This window comes from Hyla sarda, chromosome 10 (assembly GCF_029499605.1).
Source record: "Hyla sarda isolate aHylSar1 chromosome 10, aHylSar1.hap1, whole genome shotgun sequence".
Taxonomy (NCBI): Eukaryota; Metazoa; Chordata; class Amphibia; order Anura; family Hylidae; genus Hyla; species Hyla sarda.
Genome location: NC_079198.1, coordinates 104,921,959 through 104,948,215, shown reverse-complemented (window position 1 = coordinate 104,948,215; position 26,257 = coordinate 104,921,959). Strand labels below are relative to the sequence as shown.

General features: G+C 45.1%; 1 protein-coding gene across 1 annotated transcript; it reads right to left on the bottom strand.

The window, feature by feature from the left end:
- Positions 1-3,890: 3,890 nt before the first annotated feature.
- On the bottom strand, positions 3,891-26,233 carry LOC130294452 (uncharacterized). The gene is made up of 5 exons (XM_056544277.1): positions 26,030-26,233; positions 12,664-12,800; positions 8,974-9,790; positions 7,373-7,546; positions 3,891-4,083 (listed from the first exon to the last, which is right to left on the bottom strand). The coding sequence occupies exons 1-5, from the start codon at positions 26,083-26,085 to the stop codon at positions 3,918-3,920; spliced, it is 1,350 nt and encodes a 449-aa protein (XP_056400252.1). The 5' UTR covers positions 26,086-26,233; the 3' UTR covers positions 3,891-3,917.
- Between the last annotated feature and the right edge of the window lie 24 nt (positions 26,234-26,257).

The window sequence follows — 26,257 nt, the reverse complement described above, 5'->3', positions numbered from 1 at the left end:
CTGTTGTCCATGCTTAGTGTGGCACACACAGACACACAATGCAAAGACTAAGTGAACTTCTCTCCTTTTTATATGCTTTCAGGTGTGATTTTTATATTGCCCACACCTGTTACTTACCCCAGGTGAGTTTAAAGGAGCATCACATGCTTGAAACAATCTTATTTTTCCACAATTTTTAAAGGGTGCCAATAATTTTGTCCAGACCATTTTTGGAGTTTGGTGACATTATGTCCAATTTGCTTTTCTTCCTCCTTTTTTTGGTTCAGTTCCAATACAAACAAAGGGAATAAACATGTGTATAGCAAAACATGTGTTACTGCAATCCTTTTCTGTGAGAAATACTTAATTTTCTAGAAAAATTTCATGGGTGCCAAAATTTACGGCCATGACTGTATATACCTGTTTTCTTAGCTTATTTTTCTCTAAAAGACGATGCTGGCTGGTTGGACGGCATTTAACACTACAGGTTTCATAAAGTGTTACTTACATTAAGAAAAAACTTTTGACATATCAACAGTTTTAATCCATCAGGGTGCTGGTGTTCAGACCACCAGTGATTGCTAGAACGAGCAGGGAAGTGCTCAGCTATCCTTTGTCATGTGTTACTAGTAACGCCTTACCTGTTTAAAAAGAAAAGAAGAAAAATCTTTTTGCCATGACCAATTATGTAAATGAGCTGGGAGAACACGGCTGCGAGCTTCTCCTCCCACCTTGTGTCTTTGACACCTGGATGGCCCCACAGACTTACATGTACAGTGGTCCCTCAACATACGATGGTAATCCGTTCCAAACGGACCATCATTTGTTGAAACCATCGCACGTGCACTGTAAAGTATAGGACAGTGGTCTACAACCTGAGGACCTCCAGATGTTGCAAAACTACAACAGCCGTTGGCTGTCCGGGCATGCTGGGTGTTGTAGTTTTGCAACATCTGGAGGTCCACAGGTTGAAGACCACTGTTAGAGGAAGTTGTACTCACCTGTCCCCGCCGCTCCGGACCGTCACCGCTGCCCTGGATGTCGCCGTCCATCGCTGTCGCCGCGTCCCCGACGCTCCGGCAAGGCCTCTGCTTCCCAGGCATCCGCGCGCTCCGTCGCCGCCATGCAGGGGATACCGAAGAGGACGCGCCGGAGCCCCGAGGACAGGTAAGTGATCGTCAGCGGACCACACGGGGCACCGTAAACTGCTATCCGGTGGCAGCTGAAGCAGTCAGCGCTGCCGAATAGCCGTTTATGCGATGGCCCAGACATAAAAAAGCATCATATGTTGATGCTGCCTTCAACATGCGATGGCCTCTGAGAGGCCATCGCATGTTGAATTGATCGTATGTCGGGGCCATCGTACGTCGGGAGGGGTCACTGTATATATCACCATGACGCCACAAGAAATCCTAGCTGATCTGTTTCAAAATTCGACCCCTTAACCCCCATTAACAGCCTGCACTTGTTTCCTGTGTGAGCTGCGGGAGGGGTTGCGTTATGAGGGCTGAGAAGGTCACATGGTTAGAGAAGCAGTGAATATAGATGAGGGAGGTGTGTGCGCCTCAGCCAATCAAGGACAATCACACACACTGAAGAGGTTCTCTGAGCTGAGGAGAAGGGAGTATGGTGTTACAAAGTGATGGTAACAGTCAGGACAACATCTTATCCCCTATCCAAAGCATAGCGAATAAGATGTCTAATCGTTGGAGTCCCGCCATTGGGGATCCCCGCTGCGGCACCCCAGTCATCCGGTGCACAGAGCGAACTCTGCTCCATGCCGGATGACTTGTGACTACAGCTGCCACGCCTCCTCCATTTATGTCTATGGGAGGAGGCGTGACAGCTACATACTAGCTGTCACGCCCCGTCCCACAGACATGAATGGGGGGGGGGGGGGGCGTAACACCACGAACACGGAAGCTCCAAGCATCCGTGTTCCAGACACCACCACTGCCGGCCTGGAGATCGCAGGGGGTCCCTAGTGGTGGGACCCCCCATGATCAGACATCTTATCCCCTATCCTTTGGATAGGGGATAACATGTTTTCCAGAGGCCCCAGGTATTTTCCCATTAGGCCCCAAGCTTCAGGATACACTTTTGTAGACATGTTTCTTTAACACATCTGACAGAGAAAACACATTACTGTACGAAATAAATCTTTGTTTCAAGAGAATTTATTATAAGTAGATAGAATAATGGATACAATTATACAGACACAGCACCAACATCAACCATGAAATAAAGGGACCAAAGTTGCTTCAGGAAAACTAAGTTCTAGAAAGATAGGACAAGAGTTCAATGTTACAATAAACTGTTTCTCTAGTCATGATCTGAGCATTAATAAAAGGATATTTATGTCAACTAGGTTTCTAATTCATACACACATTTTAGTGGCTTTCAGAAGACTTTGTAACAAACCACATTTATCTCAGACATAAAGTACCTAACCGACCATAGCTGTTGTAGGCGCCTCCTGAATTAACTCACTGGTCTGAGCTTGGCCAATCAGCAATGCTTATTTTAAAGGGGTTGTCCAAACATACTCTCCAGCCTTATCTGACATGGCACGGGGAGACTAATGCATGCTGGGTGTCACGCTTGCTGAGGTAACTATCTGATGCCCAGGTCCTGTTCTAATGACTGGGACCAGGGCACAATTCTTGCTGGGCATCTGAGTGTGCGACTGAGTCTCTCTGCACCTGATGTCAGATCAGGAAGGACTATCTGCCTGGACAACCCCTTAAAGATTCCATTATTAAGAACAGAAATATTATGAAAAGAGACATTATTTCTATGGATTGACAGCATTACATTGGTTCTTAGCATCACAAGATAGCGGACTAAATGTGACACTTCAGGTCACTTACACCACACAAAAAACTTTAAATCACCCCCCCCCCCCCCCTATACTCCCAGGTGAAGTAGTAGTAGAAAAATGTATGCAATTCCAAACATTACCTTCACAGTAAGGCTGGGTTCACACTTGCAGAAAACAGAAAACGATGCAGGATGGTTCATTAAACAATGGATAGAGATGGATCCCAAGAGCTCTCATTGACCTCAATGGGGTTTGACAGTTTTATGTTTGGTGTCTGTTTATTTTGCAGGATTTATTGGACTTTTGTGTCTTTATATCTAACAAAATAAACAGAACTTGTGATGGAGATGCCTGAATGGCACTCCGATGCAAGTGTGAGTCCGGCCTTAAAGGTACTCCATCCCTAGACATTTTATCCCCTATCCAAAGGATGTCTGATCGCAGGGTCCCACCACTGGGGACCCCCAAAATCTCAGCTGTTGCACCCCAGACATCCGGTGCAAGGAGCGAACTTAGCTCCATGCATCGGATGACTGGCGATGCGGGCTGGAGGCTCGTGATGTCAGGGCCACGCCAACTCAATGCAAGTCGATGGAAGTCTACAGCCGTCACGCCCCCTCCCATAGACTTGCATTAAGGGGGCGCATTAAGGGGGTACGCCTTTAAGAGCGACAACATTACTGCTAAGGATATGCCAGAAAGTGAGGCCACATCATGCCAGCATGCCATCAAGGTCTAAGCACAGACAAGCCTTTTCCTGAAAGATTTTTTTGTTCTTATAATAGCTAAAATATTAAACAAGTGATTAAAATAAATAAATCATCCCAATTGGTAAAGAAGTGCTAAATAATAATATTATGATACGTGCAGGATAGGGTTCAGAACACTGTAGCAAACCCATAGCACTGGTTACACACACACACACAGCCCTGAGTTACTGTCACACATACCCCCATCTCTGTGTTTCCCCTTTACACTGTATCCAAGGTACCTTGAAATACAGAACTGGAGAGACTTCTTGTGAATCCTTTTTCATCACTTATCTCTACTGAAATATTTGCATGCGGTCCTATTACCATCCCGCACAAACCTAATTTGCTGCAAACGAGGATTCAAGTTACACCGGCTCAAAGTGTGTAGCCTTAAAGTGCTGCAGAAAATCCTTGGATGAGGTGGCGAGATCCTGCCGGTAATTGAAGATGGATTGGTAATCCTTACTTGTCTTCAGTAGTTCATTATTCTTACGAGCTTCGTAATGGAACTGAGAGTTCTTCATCTCATACCTGCGAGGTATAAAGAAAAAGACTGTGAACTTGGCAGACAATTCCTTAATTATTTTTCTATAATGTCATTTTCCTGTTAAAGGGAATTTATCTTTTTACAGCATTTAGAGATATGCTTTACAGCAAGCCCCAATGAGAGCTTTTTTTGTGGTTTTTACTTGGTCTGCACTCTACCCCTCCCCCTCAGCCCAGCTCTATATAAATTAGCAGGAAGCTGCATAGGGCCCCTTCCTTTCTGGCAGCCTCCCAGACTGACTGGGAGCACATGGTAAGTGAGCTTTCACACTGGTGTGGTGCTGTGCTGTGTCCGTTGCTGCCGTGGCACTGTGTCTATGGAGAGGCACGGCCCTGGGACTGGTCTGAGTGGCATTGGGGCTGCTCTGCCAGTGGGTCGCTCCCCCTGTGGGCACTGGTGTTGCGGTGGTGGTGGTCGTCGCCCAGTGTTACGCCATTTTATGCTAGGGACGTTAGGGACCCACTCTAAATAGATGGCCTTGACGTAGCGAGTGGGCTTGTACTTTTTGATCAAAATGTATACTAACAACCTGTTAGTTTTTGAATTTATGCTGAGAAGCAAGTAGATCAAAATACAAATTGTGGATGTGCGACTATGTCTGTTTTCTCTACTTGAATTCCCAATGAGAGCTGTCTCATTTACGTGGATAGGAAAGGTTTTGGGTGTGCTCTGTAACCTTTGCAAAGGTCATTCTACAGAGAGGGGGAGGATGAGCTGTGGACATCACCTGTTGTATTCTTTGGGTGCATTCACATTTGAGTAATTCAAGAGGAATTTACTTTAGTTATTCCTCTTGAATTCTCCGCTTAGAAATAATTAACATCTGCTTTGCCATTGACTTCAATGTATTTTACTCTGCACTGTGCGCACTGTGTAAATTCCGCTGCGGAATTCCGTTCCGCTAGAAGAAAGAACATAAAAAGGGAACTTCCAATTGGTGGTTGTAGTCCAGAAAAAAAAAAAGTTTCCGCACAAAAAAAAAACACTAATTCTGCGGCGGAATTTTTACGTGAGGATTCCTCTCCTTTTTCTCAGTGTGAATGCACCCTTTATCTACTGGTGTCACCTTTCACTGTAAGGCTGTCAGGGCATGCTAGGAGTTATTGTTTTGCAACAGGTGGAGGCACACTGGTTGGAAAACGCTGATATAAATAATAAAATGTAAAAAACGAAATCACCAAAAATTCTTTTAATGCCGGACGCTGTGTGCAGGCTTCCATGTTCAGGGCCGCCCCTCGTGACGTCACGCCCGCCCCCTTCGTGACCCCATCGCGCCCCCTTCCCATAGACTTTCGCTGAGGGGGCGGGCGTGATGTCACGAAGGGGGTGGGCGTGACGTCACGAGGGGCGGCCCTGAACACGGAAGCCCGCACACAGCGTCCGGAACAATAAACTTCCGGACGCTGGGGAGCGGAGCTTCCGACACAGGGCAGCGGAGTACCCCTTTAAGGGACATAGGAAAGGAGCATGCATTTTCTAGTGTGACCCACGTTTTTTTCTGTATTGTTCGACCAGCAGTGTTGCAATTGATCTAGGATACAGGCTTTATTATAGTTCTCTAATTGTAGAAGCCCTAGTCCCCTCACTTCTCTATGCAGGGTCATCACTTTGCAGGCCACTCTGGGCTTTCTATCAGTCCATATAAACTGGGATATAGTCTTGTTAAGGGAAGTAAAAAAAATTACCAATCCAGATTCTAATCGGTTCTGAAGAGGTAAAAGGAGTTTAGGGAGGAATAACATTTTAAAAGTTGCTAGACGACCAAACCAAGACAGAGTATGTTGAGAATAGGAAAGCAGGGATTGTGAAATGGAGGTTGCTAAAGGAGGAAAATTTGCCTAAAAAAGATGAGAAGATGGAGAGGTGAGATGAATAGATAAGAAACTGCTCTGTCCTGCCAATCCAAAGTGAACTACAGCTTCATTGAGGTTACTGAAGATGTAGGAAGGTGTACTGGGAGTATTTGGGATCTGGAGGCATTTCGCTTATTAAAGGAAACACTGCTAAATTGCTGTATAACCTGGAACAGCGACGACAAAGAAGTCTCAACGTCAGCGAGGAATAATATCGTCGGTGAATAATGCCAGTTTATGTTCTACTCCTTGCACTGTCACACCATGTCTGTTAGGATGAGTGTGAACGGCATGTGCGAGGGGCTCTGTCGTTAGGGCAAAGAGCAGGGGTGAAAACGGGCACCCCTGTCTAGTTCCATTCGACAGGGTGAACTGGTCAGACAATACTCCATTGACAAACACCATCGCAGCAGGGTTAGAGAAGCCTGAATTGTGGTCATGGAGCCAGAGAAGCCAAAAGTCTTTAAAGTAGAGAATGCATATTGCCAGTTCACCCTGTAAAAAACTTTCTCTGCATCAAGTGTCAAAAATTCTGACGGGGTATTAACCCCTTAAGGACGCAGCCCATTTGGGCCTTAAGGACGCAGACCTATTTTGAAGACCTATAACTTTTAAATTTTTCCGTATAAGCGGCGGTATGAGGGCTCATTTGTTTGCGCCGTGATCTGTACTTTTTATTGATACCATATTTGCTTATATAAAACTTTTAATAAATTTTTGATTAATTTTTTTTGGAATAAAATGTTATAAAAAAGCAGCTATTTTGGATTATTTTTTTACGCTCACGCCGTTCACCATACGGTATCATTAACATTTTATTTTAATAGTTCAGATATTTACGCACGCGGCGATACCAAATATGTATATAAAATATATTTTTAACACTTTTTGGGGGTGAAATAGGGAAAAAGGGGCAATTTACGTTTTTATTGGGGGAGGGGGTCTTTCACATTTTTTTAACTTAAATTTTTTTTTTTTACACTTTAATAGTCCCCATAGGGGACTATTTAAAGCAATCATTCGATTGCTAATCCTGTTCAGTGCTATGTATAGGACACAGCACTGTTCAGGGTTATCTGTGATCTTCTGGTCTGGTCTGCGGGAAGGCAGATCAGAGCAGAAGACTTCCGGAAGACAGCGGAGGCAAGTGAGGGTTCCTCCGGCTGCCGTGCTGGATGATCGGATCGCCGCGGCAGCCAACTCTCCCCCCCCCCCCCTTCCCCCCAAAAAACTGGATTTAAACAGCCCACTCAGCTGTTCTTTGCTTCCTGACCAACTCTGGCATCTGCCAGAAGGTTGGAGGTGATCAGGAGGACCAAAATCTCAAGGTAAGTGCAAGTCCCAGAGGGGAGATCCGTTTCCATCAGACATTTTTGGCATAGATATAACTTTATGAGATTACAGAAATACAGAATCTCACCACTTTGGCTTTGGTCCTCGGGTTCTTTCCAACTCTTGGTGCCTTTTAATCTCCAGCAACAATTCCTCTTCCACCCGGAGCCGCTCCAGTCGTAACCGCGTGAGCTCCTGCTGATAAGGTGAGGCATCTACTACAGAAGCTCCCACATCTGCCCCTGCCAAGGTCTTCAAGAATCTAACACAATAAAGTCAATATTCCTTAGATTAGCAACATATATAGCACATCAGAGATAGAGTATATAAGTCATATGTGAACAACACCTCTATTACAGGAATGATAAAGTTATATGGTGATAGAGATCAGCTGTATTTACAATTGATCACAGAGTGATCACTAATAACATAAATTCATCACCCAATAATAATTAGTGGAAACGTAAAATGTTACTTTTATTATGCCAAAAAGATAAAAAAATCTTAGCAGTTGGGTCACAATTACAATATTTTTCCAATTGATATGCATGTCACTGCATGCTATAAGACAGTACACCATAGACTATTGTTGCAGTTGCAGTCCGCAACTAATAGATTGGAGATCAGATGGACCCTACTGGTGATTGTTTAAAAACTAACACATTGCCCCCCTCGACGTTTCGCCACTGACAAGTGGCTTTATCAAGGGCTATGGGGCAAATGGCTTGTGTTTGAGCCGTACTGGGGTTTATATAACCGCCCATGTCTGATGTCATCAGCAGGAATTGACCTCAATCCATATTTGCCAAAACCCATTGGTGCAATAGAGGACAGACAATTATGTTGTCCAATAGCATATCAGCTTTCTATATGATGTTTAAGTTCCCATCATGCCAAGTTATAGTGTCACCATAATAGACAAAGCATTGGACCAATAAAATCCTTACCTATTCCCAATGTTGCTCCGGACTGGTTGCCCGCAATGCTTACGTAGATGCGCAGAGTCCTCTGCACCAGGAAATAGCCTCTGCTATAATCGCGGCCCCCTCGGATTTGCGCATTAATTTGCACATTGCACGTCTTTTTTACAATGGTGCTTAGAATAGCTGCCGATATGGCCGCGGCTGGCTTTATTTGCACACACGCATATATTTGCAGTCAGGTTTGCTATGGGGATTTGCTCCTGCTCTGGACAGTTCCTGACATAGACAGAGGTGTCAGCAGAGAGCACTGTGGTCAGACAGAAAATAAATTCAAAAAGAAAAGAACTTCCGGTGGAGCATACAGCAGCTGATAAGTAATGGAAGGGTTAAAATTTTTAAATAGAAGTAATTTACATATCTGTTTAACTTTTTGGCACCAGTTAATTTGAGAGGGAAAATTTTTTTTTCCAGTGGAGTAACCCTTTAAGAGCCATTGGCTACACCTATCCAACTGTTCCTGACTTAACATAAAAAAGTGATTTTTTTACATGATCAAAAAAAGTGTTAAAAAGTAGCCAAAAGGTATGGCTGAATTACTTTAGAAAACACCTTTGACATACTGGTATTAGGAAAAAGGGTTAAAACATCAAGAGTTGCGCTTTCATGTTTATTTCTGCTCCTCTTTGCATTGCTGTACTATTAGTAGCGCCAATGCAAGGTACTGCTAGAAATGGGAAGCCATACCCAAAAAATAGCAACACCATACCTGTCACTGATCTCTTCTGCAGTTGGTGCCGATATTGCAGATGATGGAATACTGTAAGGAGACCATGAATAACTCAGGCTGCTTTTGATCTTCCTCGGGGGCGTGAAGGACCTAGTAACCAAAGTTCCTGGTCTGTAGAACCTCGAGCGTGACTGCCTGTTGGAAGACGACATCTTGCCGCTGGATTTCACTCTTGGCGGAGGTTGAGCACAGGCGTTGGCTTTGGCAGAGTTTGGCCTCCAGATGGGCTTAGGGGATTGAGAACGTGATCTCAGCCATCTGGTTTTCTTTGAGGCGGGGGAGAATGAATGGGAACGGTCTAGGGACTGAGATCTTCCTCTTACGGTGGAGACTTTAGTTCTTTCAGGAGAACGAGAACGTACAGGGATCTTAGGAGGTAATAAGGATTTAACTCCAATAACGTGAGGAGCACCAAGCTTCATGGGGATGGATTCTCTATAAGCAATGTCTGATGGGATCAAAGATGTGGAGGTTGCACCGTGGACAACTGGACCACTAAAGGAGAACTTAGAAAACGTAGGTAGCCCTGAACTCTGTACAGCAGAAAATATTTCATGTGGTTTTTTAAGATGACTTAATGTCAAAAACCAGTCAGAGTCCAGTCCTGGATCACGGAGATCATCATACAAGGAGTCATCCATTTTCTTTGGCCACTCGTGGATACTGGCGTTTGATCTTTTGCTTTCAAAATTTAGGCTAGAAGCCAAACTGTCCACCTGTACTTTGAGTTTCCTCAAGTTGTCCTCCAGGTCATCGATGGAGAGATTCTCTTTGGCATACGAAGACAATGTGTTACCTGGTAATGCAGGACATCAGGTTAGAAACATAATTTTTTACACTTGAGTACACATGAGGCCTCACTTGGAGTATTGTGCGCAGTACTGGAGGCCGTATCTCCAGAAGGATATAGATACTCTAGAGAGAGTTCAGAGAAGATACTAAACTACCGTATATACTCTAGTATAAGCCGACCCGAATATAAGCCGAGGCCCCTAATTTCAGCCAAAAAAAACAGGAAAAGTTATTGACTCGACTATAAGCCTAGGGTGGGAAATACATCACCCCCCCCCCCCTGTCATCATCCAGACCCCCCCCGTCATTAACACCCTCGTCATCATCACCCTGTCATCATTACCCTGTCATCATCTCCCCTTCATCATTACCCCGTCATCATCCCCCCTTCATCATCCCCCTGTAATAATCATCCCACACCCCCCCCTTCATCATCACCAACTGTCATCATCCCCCCCCATCATCATCCCCCCTTCTTCATTACCCTGTCGTCATCATCCCCCCCCCTTCATCATTACCCTGTCATCATCCCCCCCTTCATCATCATCCCCCACCCCCCCTTCATCATCACCAACTGTCATCATCCCCCCCCCTTCATCATTACCCTGTCATCATCATCCCCCCCCTTCATCATTACCCTGTCATCATCCCCCCCTACATCATCACCGCCTTTCATCATCATCCCACACCCCCCTTCATCATCATCCCCCCCCATCATCATCCCCCCGCTGGATGATGACGAAGGCCGCAGTGGTCTTCAACCTGCGGACCTCCAGGTGTTTCAAAACTACAACTCTCAGCATGCCCGGACAGCCGATGGCTGTCCGGGCTTGCTGGGAGTTGTAGTTTTGAAACATCTGGAGGTCCGCAGGTTGAAGACCACTGAGGGCGGAGAGTTCACTCGAGTATAAGCCGAGGGGGATGAAAAACTCAGCTTATACTCGAGTATATACGGTATTACATGGATTGCAGGATAAAACTAACCCGGAAGGGTTAAAGAACCTTAACATGTATAGAAGAAAGAAGAGACAGAGGGGATACGATAGAGACTTTTAAATACATAAAGGGAATCAACACGGTTAAGGAGGAGAGGAGATTTAAAAGAAGAAAAACTACCACAAGAGGACATTGTTTTATATTAGAGGGGTAAAGGTTTCTGCAGTAATGTCAGGAAGTATTACTGTACTGAGAATGTAGTGGATGCATTGAATAGCCTTCCTGCAGAAGTGGTCGCTGCAAATACAGTGAAGGAGTTTAACCATGCTTTGGATAAGTATAAGGCTATCCTTCATATAAGATAGGGCTAGGGACTATTCATAGTATTCACATTATTGGGCAGAATAGATGGGCCAAATGGTTCTTATCTGCCGACACATTCAATGTTTCTATGTAAATATATAACAGCCTAAAGTGTGAAGTTATGTCTTTATTTTCTGGCCTTCAAGAACAACTTCTCCTCATACCCCAGCGGAGTACCCCTTTAATTTGCACTTTACCTCCTATTTCAGGATGGAGAGATGAAAGGGCACTTGAAACAGCCTATAGTCTTCAGTATCTCCAACCTATGGTCAGGGCCGGCTCTGCCTATGGGCAAAATAGGCAGCAGTCTAGAGCGCACTCTTGATGAGGGTGCCGCTCTGACCACAGCAATAAAGTTAGCCAACATCTGAAGCATCCGCACATCTAGCTAAACCCTGCCCCCCCCCCCCAGTAGTAAGGAGATTACAAGAGGAGGGGGTTTGTTACAGTGTGTCACCAAAGTAATAAGGTAATAACATGAGGAGGTTTGTTAAAGGAGAACTCCGGAATAGGAAAATTGTCCTCCATACTGCCAGCAGTAAAAAAAATCAACAGGTACATACCTTCCTTTGCTCCCCCAGTGCCTCCGGTAACCAGCTCCGGTCTCCGTCGCAATCCTCTTCCTGGTTGCTGGTGGTCGGCGAGTCATACTGCACTCAGCCAATCACCGGACGAAGTGAAGTCCTGGCTCGGCCGGCGATAGGCTGAGCGGCAGTGTGACGTTTTCGGCCATGGCAGCAGGTGCCGGTGTAGTGAAGAATTGTGTGTCTTGAAGTTTTCTCACACTGCCGCTCAGCCTATCGCCGGCTGAGTCGGGACTTCATGGCGGCCGATGATTGGCTGAGTGCAGTATGACTCGCTGACCACCGGCAACCAGGAAGAGGATCGCAGCGGAGGCCAGAGTGGGTTACCGGAGGCCCCGGGGGAGCGAAGGAAGGTATGTACCTGTTAATTTTTATACTGCCGGCAGTATGGACAATACATTTTCCTATTCCGGAGTTCTCCTTTAAAGTGTGTCAACCCAGTAGTAAGGTTGGGCGCGTCAAAGCGCAGAGCCAATGGGCAGGGTCAAGGGGGCGGCAAAATTAGCTTTCGCCTAGGTGGCAAAAATCCATGCACCAGTTCTGCCTATACACCAAAGAAATAGCAGGCTCAACCTAATGATATAAACACATGGGTGCTACCCATGAGAAGAGCCCCTGGGGTTTGGGGGTCCCACTCCGTGGCTTAGGGTGGTCTATGTGTTGTTTTGGGCCCCCTTTTTAAGTGGTTTTAATTGTGTGTATTTTTTTGTATCCAATAAAATATAATATTTATTGCAATATATTAGGCGTGCACCTCGTTTTTCTTGCCTTGCTCTTTTCTTGGTTCATTTCCAGGTCTACCTATGGCTCTCCAGAGCTGTTGCCAAACTACAACTCCCAGCATGCCCGGACAGCCGCTGGCTGTCCGGGCATGCTGGGAGTTGTAGTTTTGCAACAGCAGAAGAGCTGCAGGTAAAATACCACTGTTGTACAATATATAGTACAGAGACATACAAATTGGATACCCTATTAAAAGACAATTGTTGAGGCCTACCGTTTGAGTCATCAGAAAACGCGTGTCCTCCGCCTTGACTGCCATGTATTCTGCGACTGTTCGAGGACCCTTGGAAGCTGAGATTGTGGGTGCTTGTGGTCTTCTGTGTATTGCTGACAAATTCATATGGCTTCTCTCTACAAGATAAAAGGGTATACAAGATTTAAAGGGGTACTCTGGTGGAAAAACATTTTTTTTTGTTTTTGTTTTTTTTAATCAACTGGTGCCAGAAAGTTAAACAGATTTGTAAATGACTTCTATTAGAAAATCTTTACCCTTCCAGTACTTCTTAGCAGCTGTATGCTACACAAGAAATTCTTTTCTTTTTGAATTTCTTTTTTGTCTGGTCCACAGTGCTCTCGGCTGACACCTCTGTCCGTGTCAGGAACTGTCCAGAGTAGCATAGGTTTGCTATGAGGATTTTCTCCTGCTCTGGATAGTTCCTGATACGGGAATCAGGTGTCAGCAGAGAGCACTGTGGACAAGAAAAAAAAAAGAAATTCAAAAAGAAAATAATTTCCTCTGTAGCATACAGCTGCTAATAAGTACTGGAAGGGTAAAGATTTTCTAATAGAAGTCATTTACAAATCTGTTTAACTTTCTGGCATCAGTTGATTTAAAAAAAAAAAAAATCTTTTTCACCGGAGTACCCCTTTAACCTCTTCAGGACATAGGGCGTATGGATACGCCCTGCATCCTGAGTCCTTAAGGACCGAGGGCGTATCCATACGCCCGTGGGAATTCCGGCCCCCACCGCTAGCCGGTTGGGGACCGGAGCCGGATGCCTGCGGAAATCGTTCAGCAGGCATCCCGGCATATCGCCCAGGGGGGTCATTATGCCCCCCCATGTCGGCGATCGCGGCAGATCGCTGGACAATTCAGTCCAGCGATCTGCGGCGATTCCGGGTCAATCGGGTCTCCAGTGACCCGATGACCCGGAATTACTGGCTGTTCGGGGCCGTCAGAGCCAGAGCCTGCAGGGGTGAGGTGGCACTGGTGCCACCTCACGATCGCCCTGATTCGTCGGCCGGATTACCGGCCGACCAATCAGGGCGCCTGCTGCGGGTGTCACTCCCGCACCCGCTCCGCCCCTCCTCTGGAGGACGTGAGCGGGTGCGGGACGTGCACCCCGGGTGCTGGGGACCCCGATCCCCGGCGTTAATGTTGGGATCGGGGCCCCAGGAGCAGCAGCGGCGGCGGGACTGACCTGCAGCGTCTGGATCGTTGGAGGTGAGTGACAGCCTCCTGCTGTTGCTTAGCAACAGCTCCCAGCATGCAAAAAGGGCATGCTGGGAGCTGTAGTTATGCAACAGCAGGAGGCAGACCACCACAACTCCCAGCATTCCCTTATGGGCATGCTGGGACTTATGGTTTTGCAACAGCTGGAGGCACATTCTTTCTATGGAAAAGTGTACCTTCAGCTGTTTTATAACTACAACTCCCAGCTTGCACAAACAGCTAAAGTGCATGCTGGGAGTTGTAGTGGTGCATCTGCTGGTTGCATAACTACAACTCCCAGCATGCCCGTTGGCTGTCGGTGACTGCTGAGAGTTGTAGTTTTGCAACAGCTGAAGGCACACTGGTTGTGAAACACTGAGTTAGGTCACAAACTCAGTGATACATAACCAGTGTGCCTACAGTTGTTGCAAAACTGCAACTCTCAGCAGTCACCGACAGCCAACGGGCATGCTGGGAGTTGTAGTTATGCAACAGCTGGATGTCCCCCCCAATGTGAACGTACAGGGTACACTCACATGGGCGGAGGATTACAGTAAGTATCTGGCTGCAAATTTGAGCTGCCGCAAACTTTCTGCTGCAGCTCAAATTGCCAGCGAGAAACTACTGTGAACCCCCGCCTGTGCGACTGTACCCTAAAAACACTACACTAACACAAAAAAATAAAAAGTAAAAAACACTACGTATACACATACCCCTACACAGCCCCCCTCCCCAATAAAAATGAAAAACGTCTGGTACGCCACTGTTTCCAGAACGGAGCCTCCCGCTGTTGCAAAACAACTCCCAGTATTGTCGGACAGCCGTTGACTGTCCAGGCATGCTGGGAGTTTTGCAACAGCTGGAGGCACCCTGTTTGGGAATCACTGGCGTAGAATACCCCTATGTCCACCCCTATGCAAGTCCCTAATTTAGGCCTCAAATGCGCATGGCGCTCTCACTTTGGAGCCCTGTCGTATTTCAAGGCAACAGTTTAGGGTCACATATGGGGTATCGCCGTACTCGGGAGAAATTGTGTTACAAATTTTGGGGGGTATTTTCTGCTTTTACCCTTTTTAAAAATGTAAAATTTTGGGGAAAACAAGCATTTTAGGTAAAAAAAAAATTTTTTTTTTACATATGCAAAAGTCGTGAAACACCTGTGGGGTATAAAGGTTCACTTAACCCCTTGTTACGTTCCCCGAGGGGTCTAGTTTCCAAAATGGTATGCCATGTGGGTTTTTTTTTGCTGTCCTGGCACCATAGGGGCTTCCTAAATGCGGCATGCCCCCAGAGCAAAATTTGCTTTCAAAAAGCCAAATGTGACTCCTTCTCTTCCGAGACCTGTAGTGCGCCAGCAGAGCACTTTTCACCCCCATATGGGGTGTTTTCTGAATCGGGAGAAATTGGGCTTCAAATTTTTAGGGGTATTTTCTGCTATTACCCTTTTTAAAAAAAAAAATTGGGGGAAAACAAGCATTTTAGGTAAAATTATTATTTTTTTTTTACATTTGCAAAAGTCGGGAAACACCTGTGGGGTATTAAGGTTCACTTTATCCCATGTTACATTCCCCGAGGGGTCTAGTTTCCAAAATGGTATGCCATGTGTTTTTTTTTTTGCTGTTCTGGCACCATAGGGGCTTCCTAAAGGTAACATGCCCCCCAAAAACCATTTCAGAAAAACGTACTCTCCAAAATCCCCTTGTCGCTCCTTCCCTTCTGAGCCCTCTACTGCGCCCGCCGAACACTTTACATAGACATATGAGGTATGTGCTTACTCGAGAGAAATTGGGCTACAAATACAAGTAAAAATTTTGTCCTTTTACCCCTTGTAAAAATTAAAAAATTGGGTCTACAAGAACATGTAAGTGTAAAAAATGAAGATTGTGAATTTTCTCCTTCACTTTGCTGCTATTCGTGTGAAACACCTAAAGGGTTAAAACGCTGACTGAATGTCATTTTGAATACTTTGGGGGGTGTAGTTTTTATAATGGGGTCATTTATGGGGTATTTCTAATATGAAGACCCTTCAAATCCACTTCAAACCTGAACTGGTCCCTGAAAAATACTGAGTTTGAAAATTTTGTGAAAAATCGGAAAATTGCTGCTGACCGTTGAAGCCCTCTGGTGTCTTCCAAAAGTAAAAACTCATCAATTTTATGATGCAAACATAAAGTAGACATATTGTATATGTGAACCCAAAAAAAATGTATTCGTAATATCCATTTTCCTTACAAGCAGAGAGCTTCAAAGTTAGAAAAATGCAAAATTTTCAAATTTTTCATCAAATTTACGGATTTTTCACCAAGAAAGGATGCAAGTATCGACAAAAATTTACCACTATGTTAAAGTAGAATATGTCACGAAAAAACAATCTCGGAATCAGAATGATAACTAAAAGCATTCCAGAGTTATTAATGTTTAAAGTGACGGTGGTCAGATGTGCAAAAAACGCTCCGGTCCTTAAGGCCAAAATGGGCTCCGTTCTGAAGGGGTTAAAAACAGCATACAAAACAACAAACGAAAATGGAAAAAAGGGTAATGCCCTTTACCTAATGTCTCAAGACCCCTAGCACCAAAACGCAATGGTGGTTGCAAATAGCAGTTCCCCTTGGCTCCCCTGTACATGTGTTTTATATGGGCAATGACCAGATAATCTTGATTTTTTTTCTTGGTTTAGTAAACTGTTCTTTATCACCATTCAAGCTTTGCTATAATAGCCATCGGCTGTCCATGCACTGACCTTCTGGTTGGCCCTATGTCCTGTCTTTCCTGTCCTATCAATCTGTCAATCCTTTCCGTTCATTAAACCCTTTAGGGTAGGGTCACACGTAATGCAGCATGAAATACTCTGTGGATGCACCGACGCCAGTCAATAGAGCGAGCACACTCTTGCGGCTTGTTAGCTCTGTCTGTCTGCTTGTAGCATGGGGGGGGGTTTCCCGCTTCAGATCTGCTGCAGGCAGACATGGGGCTACCCAGCAACAGCAGAGCGATCACTCTAGTGCTTAGCGCAGTGCATTCACAGTGTGAAATAGGCTGCGGATGCGCTACATGTGACCCTACCCTCAAAAAGGAACCTGTCATCACTTTCATTCTGTCTAAACCTTGAGTCCTCGTGCTGGTTTCTCCCTGCCCCTCCAGCCTTGATTGGTAGATCTCTCTGTATACCCAAGGGCTATATTCACATGGCAGAATTTTTGCGAAATGCCCACCCGCAGAACATGCCGATGCTAAGAACTTTAGAAAATGCTATTTCTTCATAGATGGCAATGCAATTCTAAGCAGATTCCACTGAAAGAATTGACATGTCAATTCTTTCGACGGGGGCCGGAATCAGAATTTCCACGGCAGATTGTTCTGCTGCATGCTCGGTGCAGAAGAATCACATTGAAAACTATGAGACACTTCTGTAAAGTATTTTCTTAGTGGAATTTTTCCACCTGATTCCGCTCGGAAATATTGAGCTATACACCAAGGCTGGTGGGGTGGGGAAAAGCCCCCACAGACCGCCCCAAAGACTCTTGGTAGGGACACTTTCTTTAAAGAACTCTGTCATCAGTGTTGCCTGCACTATCCTGTCGGTACCGACAGGTAGTGCAGGTGACACTGATGACAATGGTACTCACCTTGTCCCATTCTGTGCAGGGGATCTCCGGTTATCTCCGTTGGCTTCAGCTCCGGGCACCCGGCTTGGGGCATGGGCGGAGCTTAGTGACGTCACCGCTGCTGTTCTCGAGCAGCGGGACCCAGCAGAGAGCAACAGCGGCTTGGGGTATGGGCGAAGGTTAGTGACGTCACCGCTGCTGCTTTCTGCTGGGTCCCGCTGCTAGAGAACAGCAGCAGTGACGTCACTAAGCTCCGCCCATGCCCCAAGCCGAGCCAGAGCTGAAGCTTAACGGACAAGATTACCGGAGATCCCCTGCACAGAACGGGACAAGGTCAGTACCGTTGTCATCAGTGTCACCTGCAGGTTAGTGAAGGTAACACTGGTGACAGATTTCCTTTAACACCCATACATTACCCATAAAACCCAAAGACTTTGGTTTCCCAGAAGTCACTAGTCAGCATCATTATGGTCTGGATCTGATCATTTTCTACAACAGTTCTCTATGAATAAAAAGCTGCCCATACACCTAAGTCGGTTGAACTCGGCGATTGTGACGGGACTGTCCGACTATCTAATGTGTATAGTTTGGGCAGAGAAGGATGGGACAATTGGATCTGACAGCCTGATCGAGTAAATTGTACCATTAGTCAGCACCAGTGTGTGCCGAATGTCCTTCCCAAACTAGTTCTTGATCAGAACAGTGAGCAATTATTATTTGGTTGGATAGTGGAAACTAGTTGTTATTTTAAATAACTCTCCTGATTTAATTAAAATAATAAAAGTTAAGTTTTATAGGAGTAGGATTCAGGAGGATTTTTATGCCTTATGGGCACTATTGTTGGTTAATATTGGATCTGAACATGTCACATATCTATCTATCTCATACCTATCTATCCCATATCTATCTATCTCTCATATCTATCTATCTATCTATCTCTCATATCTATCTATCCCATATCTATCTATCTATCTATCTATCTCAGTGGTTCTCAACCTGGGGTACAAGTATCTTCAGGGGTACTTAACAGTTCTCCAGGGGGTACAGGAGTAATGGCAGCCACAGCCACTGGTTACTGGTCTGGACCACTTTGAAATAAATGGTTGGCTGACATCACTGCACTGAGGAGCGGAGCCATAACAATAGGTCCCCAGACCAGAGGAGCAGTGGAGCAACAAAGCGGGACAGTATGGTGCCCTACAACTAAATATGGGGGCAGTTTGGGGGCCTACAGCTATATTTGGGGGCACAGAAGGGGCCTAACTACTTTATGGGGATGCAAAGTGGGTACTATTACTGTGTGTGACAATAAACATGGGGAGTTTGCAAATAGTGGGGTATTGTACTGCAGAAAGGAGCCTAAAATGTTTGTTTGGTTGGGTCTGTGGAGACGTCTTGTATGGGAGAAATCTTAATGACGGTCTAGACCAGATAGAGAAGAAAAGTAAATAACTCCGGTAAGAGAAGACGTCACCTGTAAATCGGGGGACTGGGGAGATAGGGAGGGGATCAGGGGGCCTGTTATAGAGGAAAGTAAAGCATGTGAATTATACTACAATCATTACAAAATGTCTCTTATATGGGGATACAATTTGGGAATGGGCTGTCAAGGGGAACTCAGGCAAAAAAAGTTTGAGAACACCTGATCTCTCTCATATCTATCTATCTCTCTCATATCTATCTCTCTCTCTCATATCTCTCATATCTATCTATCTAATATCTATATCTCATCTATCTCATATCTATCTATCATCTATCTCATATCTATCTATCATCTAATATCTATCTATCTATCTATCTCATATCTAGCTATCTCAGATGCCTTAATTTCTCAAAAAAAAAAAAAAAAGGGAAACAAAATTTCTTGAGATTCCAAATGCTATGTTTGACCAATGTCCTCCTCCTCTGAAGCTCTTATGAGTGCAGCTTCTCCTGCCTTCCATACTGTCGGAGACATTGTGTTTTGTGAAGGGGGATTTGGCTGTCATGGAAACCTCTGGATCTGTCCACACATCCTCCATAACGGAGCCAGTAGAGGAGCCCGGGCCTGATGCTAACGTAGGATGATCACGTTAGAGGAGATTTTTCCAAGCTTCAGGGCGCAATTATGAGATAGATAGATATGAGATAGATAGATATGATATAGATATGAGATAGATAGATAGATATGAGATGGATGGAGATAAATAGATAGATATGAGATAGATAGATAGATAGCAACAGGAGAATACAGCAACACACTGCTAGCATGAAGATATAGATAAAACATGAGTATATAGATAGAACATGAAAAGCTATACAGCTGTAGTGCAACAAATGAAAATATGAAACTATGAAATTATGAAATAGTGAGGTACTTAGCTTGCAAATTTGGCAGCCAAATAGCTTGGACCGTCCCACCACGGTAAGGTGACCTCATTCTGGGGCGGACCCTACACTGTGTATATGGCTCTGTGTGAACAGTTCAGCAGGCATTGCAGGATCTGAAACATACAAGGCACCTTACTTCATATTTTCATTTGTTGCACTACAGCTGTATAGCTTTTCATGTTCTATCTATATACTCATGTTTCATCTATATACTCATGTTTTATCTGTATCTTTGTGCTAGCAGTGTGCTGCTGTATTCTCCTGTTGCTGTATATTTAGCCCAGCAGCCTGCACCTGTGAGCCAGGTCCCTATAATAGTTTGGAATCAATAGTGCTGGCCAACTTATTCTTTGGTTAGATAGATAGATAGATAGATAGATATGAGATAGATAGATAGAGATAAATAGACAGACATATAGATAGATCGATATGAAATGGATGGAGATAAATATATAGATAGAGATAAATAGATATGTAATAGATAGATAGATGGAGATATATAGATATGAGATATATAGATAGATATGAGATAGATAGAAATGAGATAGATAGATATTAAATAAATTTGAGATAGATAAACATATCTATCTATTGTTCCTTTACAGATTTACACAATCCCATGAGCTTATTTATGCCCATGTTTTCTTGATGACAGGCCCACTTTAAAAGGGGTACTCTGGGGGAAAACGTTTTTTTTTGTTTTTGTTTTTTAATAAACTGGTGCCAGAAAGATAAACACATTTGTAAATTACTTCTATTAAAAAATCTTAATCCTTCCAGTACTTGCTGAATACTACAGAGGGAATTCTTTTCTTTTTGGAACACAGAGCTCTCTGAGACATCACGACCACAGTGCTCTCTGCTGACATCTCTGTCCATTTTAAGAACTGTCCAAAGTAGAAGAAAATCCCCTTAGCAAACATATGCTGCTCTGGACAGTTCCTAAAATGGACAGAGATGTCAGCAGAGAGCACTGTGCTCGTGATGTCAGCAGAGAGCACTGTATTCCAAAAAGAACAGAATTTCCTCTGTAGTATTCAGCAGCTAATAAGTACTGGAAGGATTAAGATTTTTTTACTTTCTGGCACCAGTTGATTAAAAAAAAAAAAAAAGTTTTCCACCGTAGTACCCCTTTAACTTTTGACATGAATGAGAAGATATTGGAGGTAAATGGATTACCATCTTGGATTTTTTTTTAAAGTTTTGCATATTAATAAAAAGGCTTATATCTCAGCACTGGACTATTGAAATTAAAAAAAGGAAGGCCTGGAATCCTGATGACTAGTCCTATGTAGCCATTGGCTTATGTACACCCAGATGATATCTGTTAAAATGTTGTTTGCCCAGAGACAAGTGTGACCAGGAGACATGCCAGCACTAGAACCATTCGAAAATGCAAAGTGACATGAATTTCGGAATTTCAGTGGCCGATGTTTCTGCCGTGTGCATGGTGCAGCAGAATCCCACTGTAAAATAATTTTTCAGCAGAATTATTAAGACGGATTTCGCTCAGAAATTCCGCTGTGTGAACATGGCCTTACCAGAAGTCCAATGCAAGTCTATGGCAAGTCCGTCTCCTCATCATCTTTGTCTCAGGGCAAGTCTTATGCCAGGTTCACACCACAGAATTTCTGACCGGAATTTTGGTTGGAAAATCCGACGCAGCCAACTCCCATTGCTGTTAATAGGATTCCACTGCCCAGCTCACACTACGGAAATTCAGCGGAGGATGTTCTGCAGCTGAAATTCTGCTGCCAAAAGAATTAACTTGTTCAATCTTCGGGCAGAATCCGCTCCGCAGCCATTGTGGTCTATAGGGATGGCAATGTCCGTGCAGTCCTAGCGCTGACTGGCAACCTTAGGCCGGGTTCACACTACAGAATTTACGAGAGTAATTCCTTTTTGAAATTCTGTTTGGAAATTCCGATGCAGCAGAGTCCCATTACTGGCAATGGGATTCGGCTGCATAGTGCACTGCACACTATGAAATTTCAGCAGCGGATATTTCGCCGCTGAAGTTCCACCGCCAAAAGGATGGACTTGGCAGAATCCGCTCTGCAGACGTGTATGGAGATGGCAATGTCCGCGCCCTCCTACTGCTGGCTGATTCAGTAGGCGCTGGCCACACTCAGAAGCTCCATACGGAAATTCTCAGTCTGGAGCTTCATAAGTGTGAACCCGGACTTAGGCTATGCAGCTGCTGCATATTTATGCAGATATACTACCACCGGACAATTATCTGAGATGTGCTTTAAAGGGGCACTCCAGTGGAAAACAATTTTCCTTTAAATCAACTGGTGCCAGGAAGTTACACAGATTTGTAAATTATACAAAAAAAGAAGATTGCAGCAGCACACTTGGTAAAAAAAATGGAGGCTCTTAGCGCACTTTTTGATCAAAACGTGTCCCCCCATCCACCACGCGGAGGAGGCCTCATTTCGGATGGGACCCTAACACACATTCTGAGCCTAACACTCATAACACTCACCTCTTGCTGGGCATATAGCCTCTGACTGGGGGACATGCTGGATCTATTATCAATTTAAATGAAAATACCTCCTGTAAAAAAGGGGGGGGGGGGTGCACGGCTACAGAGGGTGCCATTCCCCCTAAGCTGCAAAAAAACAAAAACAAAAATAGCCAGCACAACTACCTAAAACACAGATTTGTAAATTGCTTCTATTTAAAATCTTAATCCTTCCAGTACTTATCAGCTGCTGTATACAACAGATATACTACAGAGAAAGTTATTTTCTTTTCGAATTTCCTCTCTGTCTTACCACAGTGCTCTCTGCTGACACCTCTGTCCATATCAGGAACTGTCCAGAGTAAGAGAGGTTTGCTATAGGGATTTTGTCCTGCTCTGGACAGTTCTTGATATGGACAGAGGTGTTAGCAGAGAGCACTGTGGTCAGACAGAGAGGAAATTCAAAAAGAAGAGAACTTCCTGTGGAGCATACAGCAGCTGATAAGTACTGGAAGGATTAAGATTTTTAAATAGAAGTAACTTAAAAATCTGTGTAACTTTCTAGCACCAGTATATTTAAAAAAAATAAAATAAATAAAATTCCACAGGAGTACCCCTTTAAAGGAGCTATCTAGACATACTCACCCTCCTAATCTGGTATTGGGCAGGGAGGGAAGAAAGTACATATTGGCCCTTATTTACTATTGTAAACCCGACATGTTTAGTGAGGTCGTGCGGCAGATACTGGCGCATTGCTCCAGAAAATTCTGTCTGTGCCAGAATTTGCGCCATAATTTTGTCTGCACCAGAAATGAAAAACCCGACCAACTCTCCATATTACTGAGAAACCCCGAAAAAAGGGGCATATCTGTCGGGAAAAGGCGGCGTGGTTATTGAAATGGGGCGTGTTCCCAAAATTTTAACAAAAACCCAACATATTTACTAAGGGTTTCAACAGAAAATGTGGTGGATTTGAGCTGAGGAAAACCCCACAGATCGGAGCATGTGTAAAAAATAAAAAAGTAAAATGTAGGGAAAAGTGCAAAATGTAGGGAAACCTTAGTAAATACCGTGGAAAATAAATTGTAGGGAATTAAAACCCACAAAGAAACCTACACAACATTCTTAGTAAATCAGGGCCAGTATGGGCATTACAGGTGCCAAGGCAACCATCCAACGTCTGTCAAGTACCGTGCATGGTTTATATTCTGATTAAAATCGACACCTTTCAGGATCAGGAGGGCGAGAATATTTAATCGCTTCCAATGCAGGGAGCAGAATGCACTCTACGCTAGGGCTGGGCGGTATAATGGTTCATACCGAATACCGAAATTTTTGTGCTGCACGATAAGAATTTTAACCCATACCGCAATACCGGTTTGGCCCCTCCCCCTCGGGAATGAATGAATCAGCCCAGCGCTGCGCTGTCCCCACATCGGTGAACTAATCCTATGTGTCCTGCGAGCGCTGTTCTGCCCCCCCCCCCCCCCCCCAATTAATTATTAGCCCAGCGCTGTCCCCATCAGGGTACTACTCACATGTCACCCGCATGCGCTGCCCTCCTCGTCCTGTTTGTTGCGGCCGCCGGCGCTGACACTCTATACCAGTGGTCTCTAACCTGCGGACCTCCAGATGTTGCAAAACTACAACTCCCAGCATGCCCGGACAGCCGTTGGCTGTCCGGGCATGCTGGGAGTTGTAGTTTTGCAACATCTGGAGGTCCGCAGGTTGGAGACCACTGCTCTATACTGTATCCCTATGCCCGGGCTGCAAAAAATATAAACAAAATACATTTTAATTCACCTGCCGTTGGTCCGGTACTGGCCTCACTTGTTTCCTGGGGACGGGAACGTCGGACAGTCGTCGGCCTATCACCGGACGCAGCGATGTTCCGCCTCAGCCGGTGATAGGCTGAGCCCACTGTCATGTAAGAAGCCGGCTCCTTACATGACAGTGGGCTCAGCCTATCACCGGCAGAGGCGGAACATCGCTGCATCCGGTGATAGGCTGACGACTCTCCGACGTTACCATCCCCAGCGATAGGGCAACGTAGGTGCGTTAAAGTTTATTTTGTTTACCTTTTGCAGCCCGGGCATAGGGTTACAGCGTACAGTATAGAGTGTCAGCGCCGGCGGCCGCAACAGGACAGGACGAGGAGGGCAGCGCATACGGGTGACATATGCGAGTAGTACCCCGATGGGGATGTGGGCTGATAATTAATGGGGGGGGGGGGGGGCCTAGGAAATACCGTTAAATACCGTGGAACCGCCAAAAGTTTAAAAAATACAGTGATACACACATTTGGTCATACCGCCCAGCCCTACTCTACGCTATCTGTAGGGTCCGCTGAACGCAGGGGTCACATGACCAGGTCAATAAGTTGCTGACATCTTCAGTTTCCTGCAAACCCCTGGAGAGCCATAGCAAATATGGGGCTGCAAGGTAAACAGGATAACAGGGGGCATGGTGGCCGGACCCTATCATCCAGACTTCTGTAACTGTGTTCCCCCAACCTGTAGACCTCCAGCTGTTGTAAAACTTCAACTACCAGCATGCACGGGCAGACATTGGCTGTCCAGACATGCTGGGAGTTGTAGTTTTGCAACTAAAGATCCACAGGTTTGGGGAACATTGTGCTGTATCAGTCTGTGGACCTCTAACTGATGCAAAACTACAACTCCCAGCATGCCCAGACAGCCATTATGCTTTCATTATAAACCTGAATTTGAAAAATGCAATGCATAACTACCCACAACACTAGGCTGGCAAGTCAAGCTGAGACTTGTAGTCCTAAGGATGCTTAAAGGGGTACTCCACTGGAAATAATTTTTTTTTAGGGGGTAGTCAAGTGGTGAAAAACGTATCCCTATCCTAAGGATAGGGGATAAGTTTCAGATTGCGGTGGGTCCGACCGCTGGGGCGCCCCGTGATCTCCCTGTAGCTCGCTGGCCAGATAGGGCGTGTTGACCATCGCACGAAGTGCTCCGGCTCTGCCATAGAGTTGTATTGAGGGGGCGTGTCTGCTGCCGCTTCGTGCGGTGGTCAACACGCCCCCTTCCCGCGGGCTGTCGGGGCCCCATACAGGAGATCGTGGGGGGCCCCAGCGGTCAGACCCCCCCCCGATCTGAAACTTATCCCCTATCCTCAGGATAGGGGGATAATTTTTTCACCACTGGACTACCCCTTTAAATCAACTGACTTGTAAATTACTTCTATAAAAAAAAAAATCTTAATCCTTGTAGTACTTATCAGCTGCAGTATGCTCCACAGGAAGCTTTTTTTTATTTTTGAATTTCTTTTCTGTCTGACCACAGTGCTCTCTGCTGACACCTCTGTCCATCTCAGGAACTGTCCGGAGCAGGAGAGATTTTCAATGGGGATTTACTCTTTATTCTGGACAGTTCCTAAAATGGACAGAGGTGTCAGCAGAGAGCGCTATGGTCAGACAGAAAGGAAATTCAAAAAGAAAAGAACTTCCTCTGGAACATACAGCAGCTGATAAGTGCTGGAAGGATTACTTTTTTTTAATAGAAGTCATTTACAAATCTGTTTATCTTTTTGGCACCAGTTGATTTAAGAAAAAAAAATTGTTTTCCACCGGAGTACCCCTTTAAGGTTAAAGCCCAGCATTAGATCTATAATTAAAAAAAAACCTAAGCATTATTATGTAATAGGTGAGTCTCTATATAACGCCCTCTCCACCCACCTGAGCGCCGCTTTCCTCCCGTGCAGGACGAACGCTCCCTCCGCTGTCTGAGCCATGGTGGCTTCTCCGCTTCTATCCTCTGTTACTAGGGGGAGGGGCCAAACAAGACGTTGCTAAGCGGAAGTCTCCACTTCACTCAACCCTAACGTTTCCGATTCTCTTTTGTCCCTCCGCGCTTTCCGTCCACAGGATGTCGAATGCCGGTCAGAGCTCAGCCAATAGCCTTCT

Coding starts and splice junctions, on each gene's coding strand:
- LOC130294452 (XM_056544277.1), bottom strand. CDS start 26,085: ATGGCTCAGACAGCGGAGGGAGCGTTCGTCCTGCACGGGAGGAAAGCG. Junction 9,791..12,663: donor GTTTTCTGATGACTCAAACG/GTAGGCCTCAAC, acceptor CTGCATTACCAG/GTAACACATTGTCTTCGTAT. Junction 4,084..7,372: donor CGAGGACCAAAGCCAAAGTG/GTGAGATTCTGT, acceptor TATACCTCGCAG/GTATGAGATGAAGAACTCTC.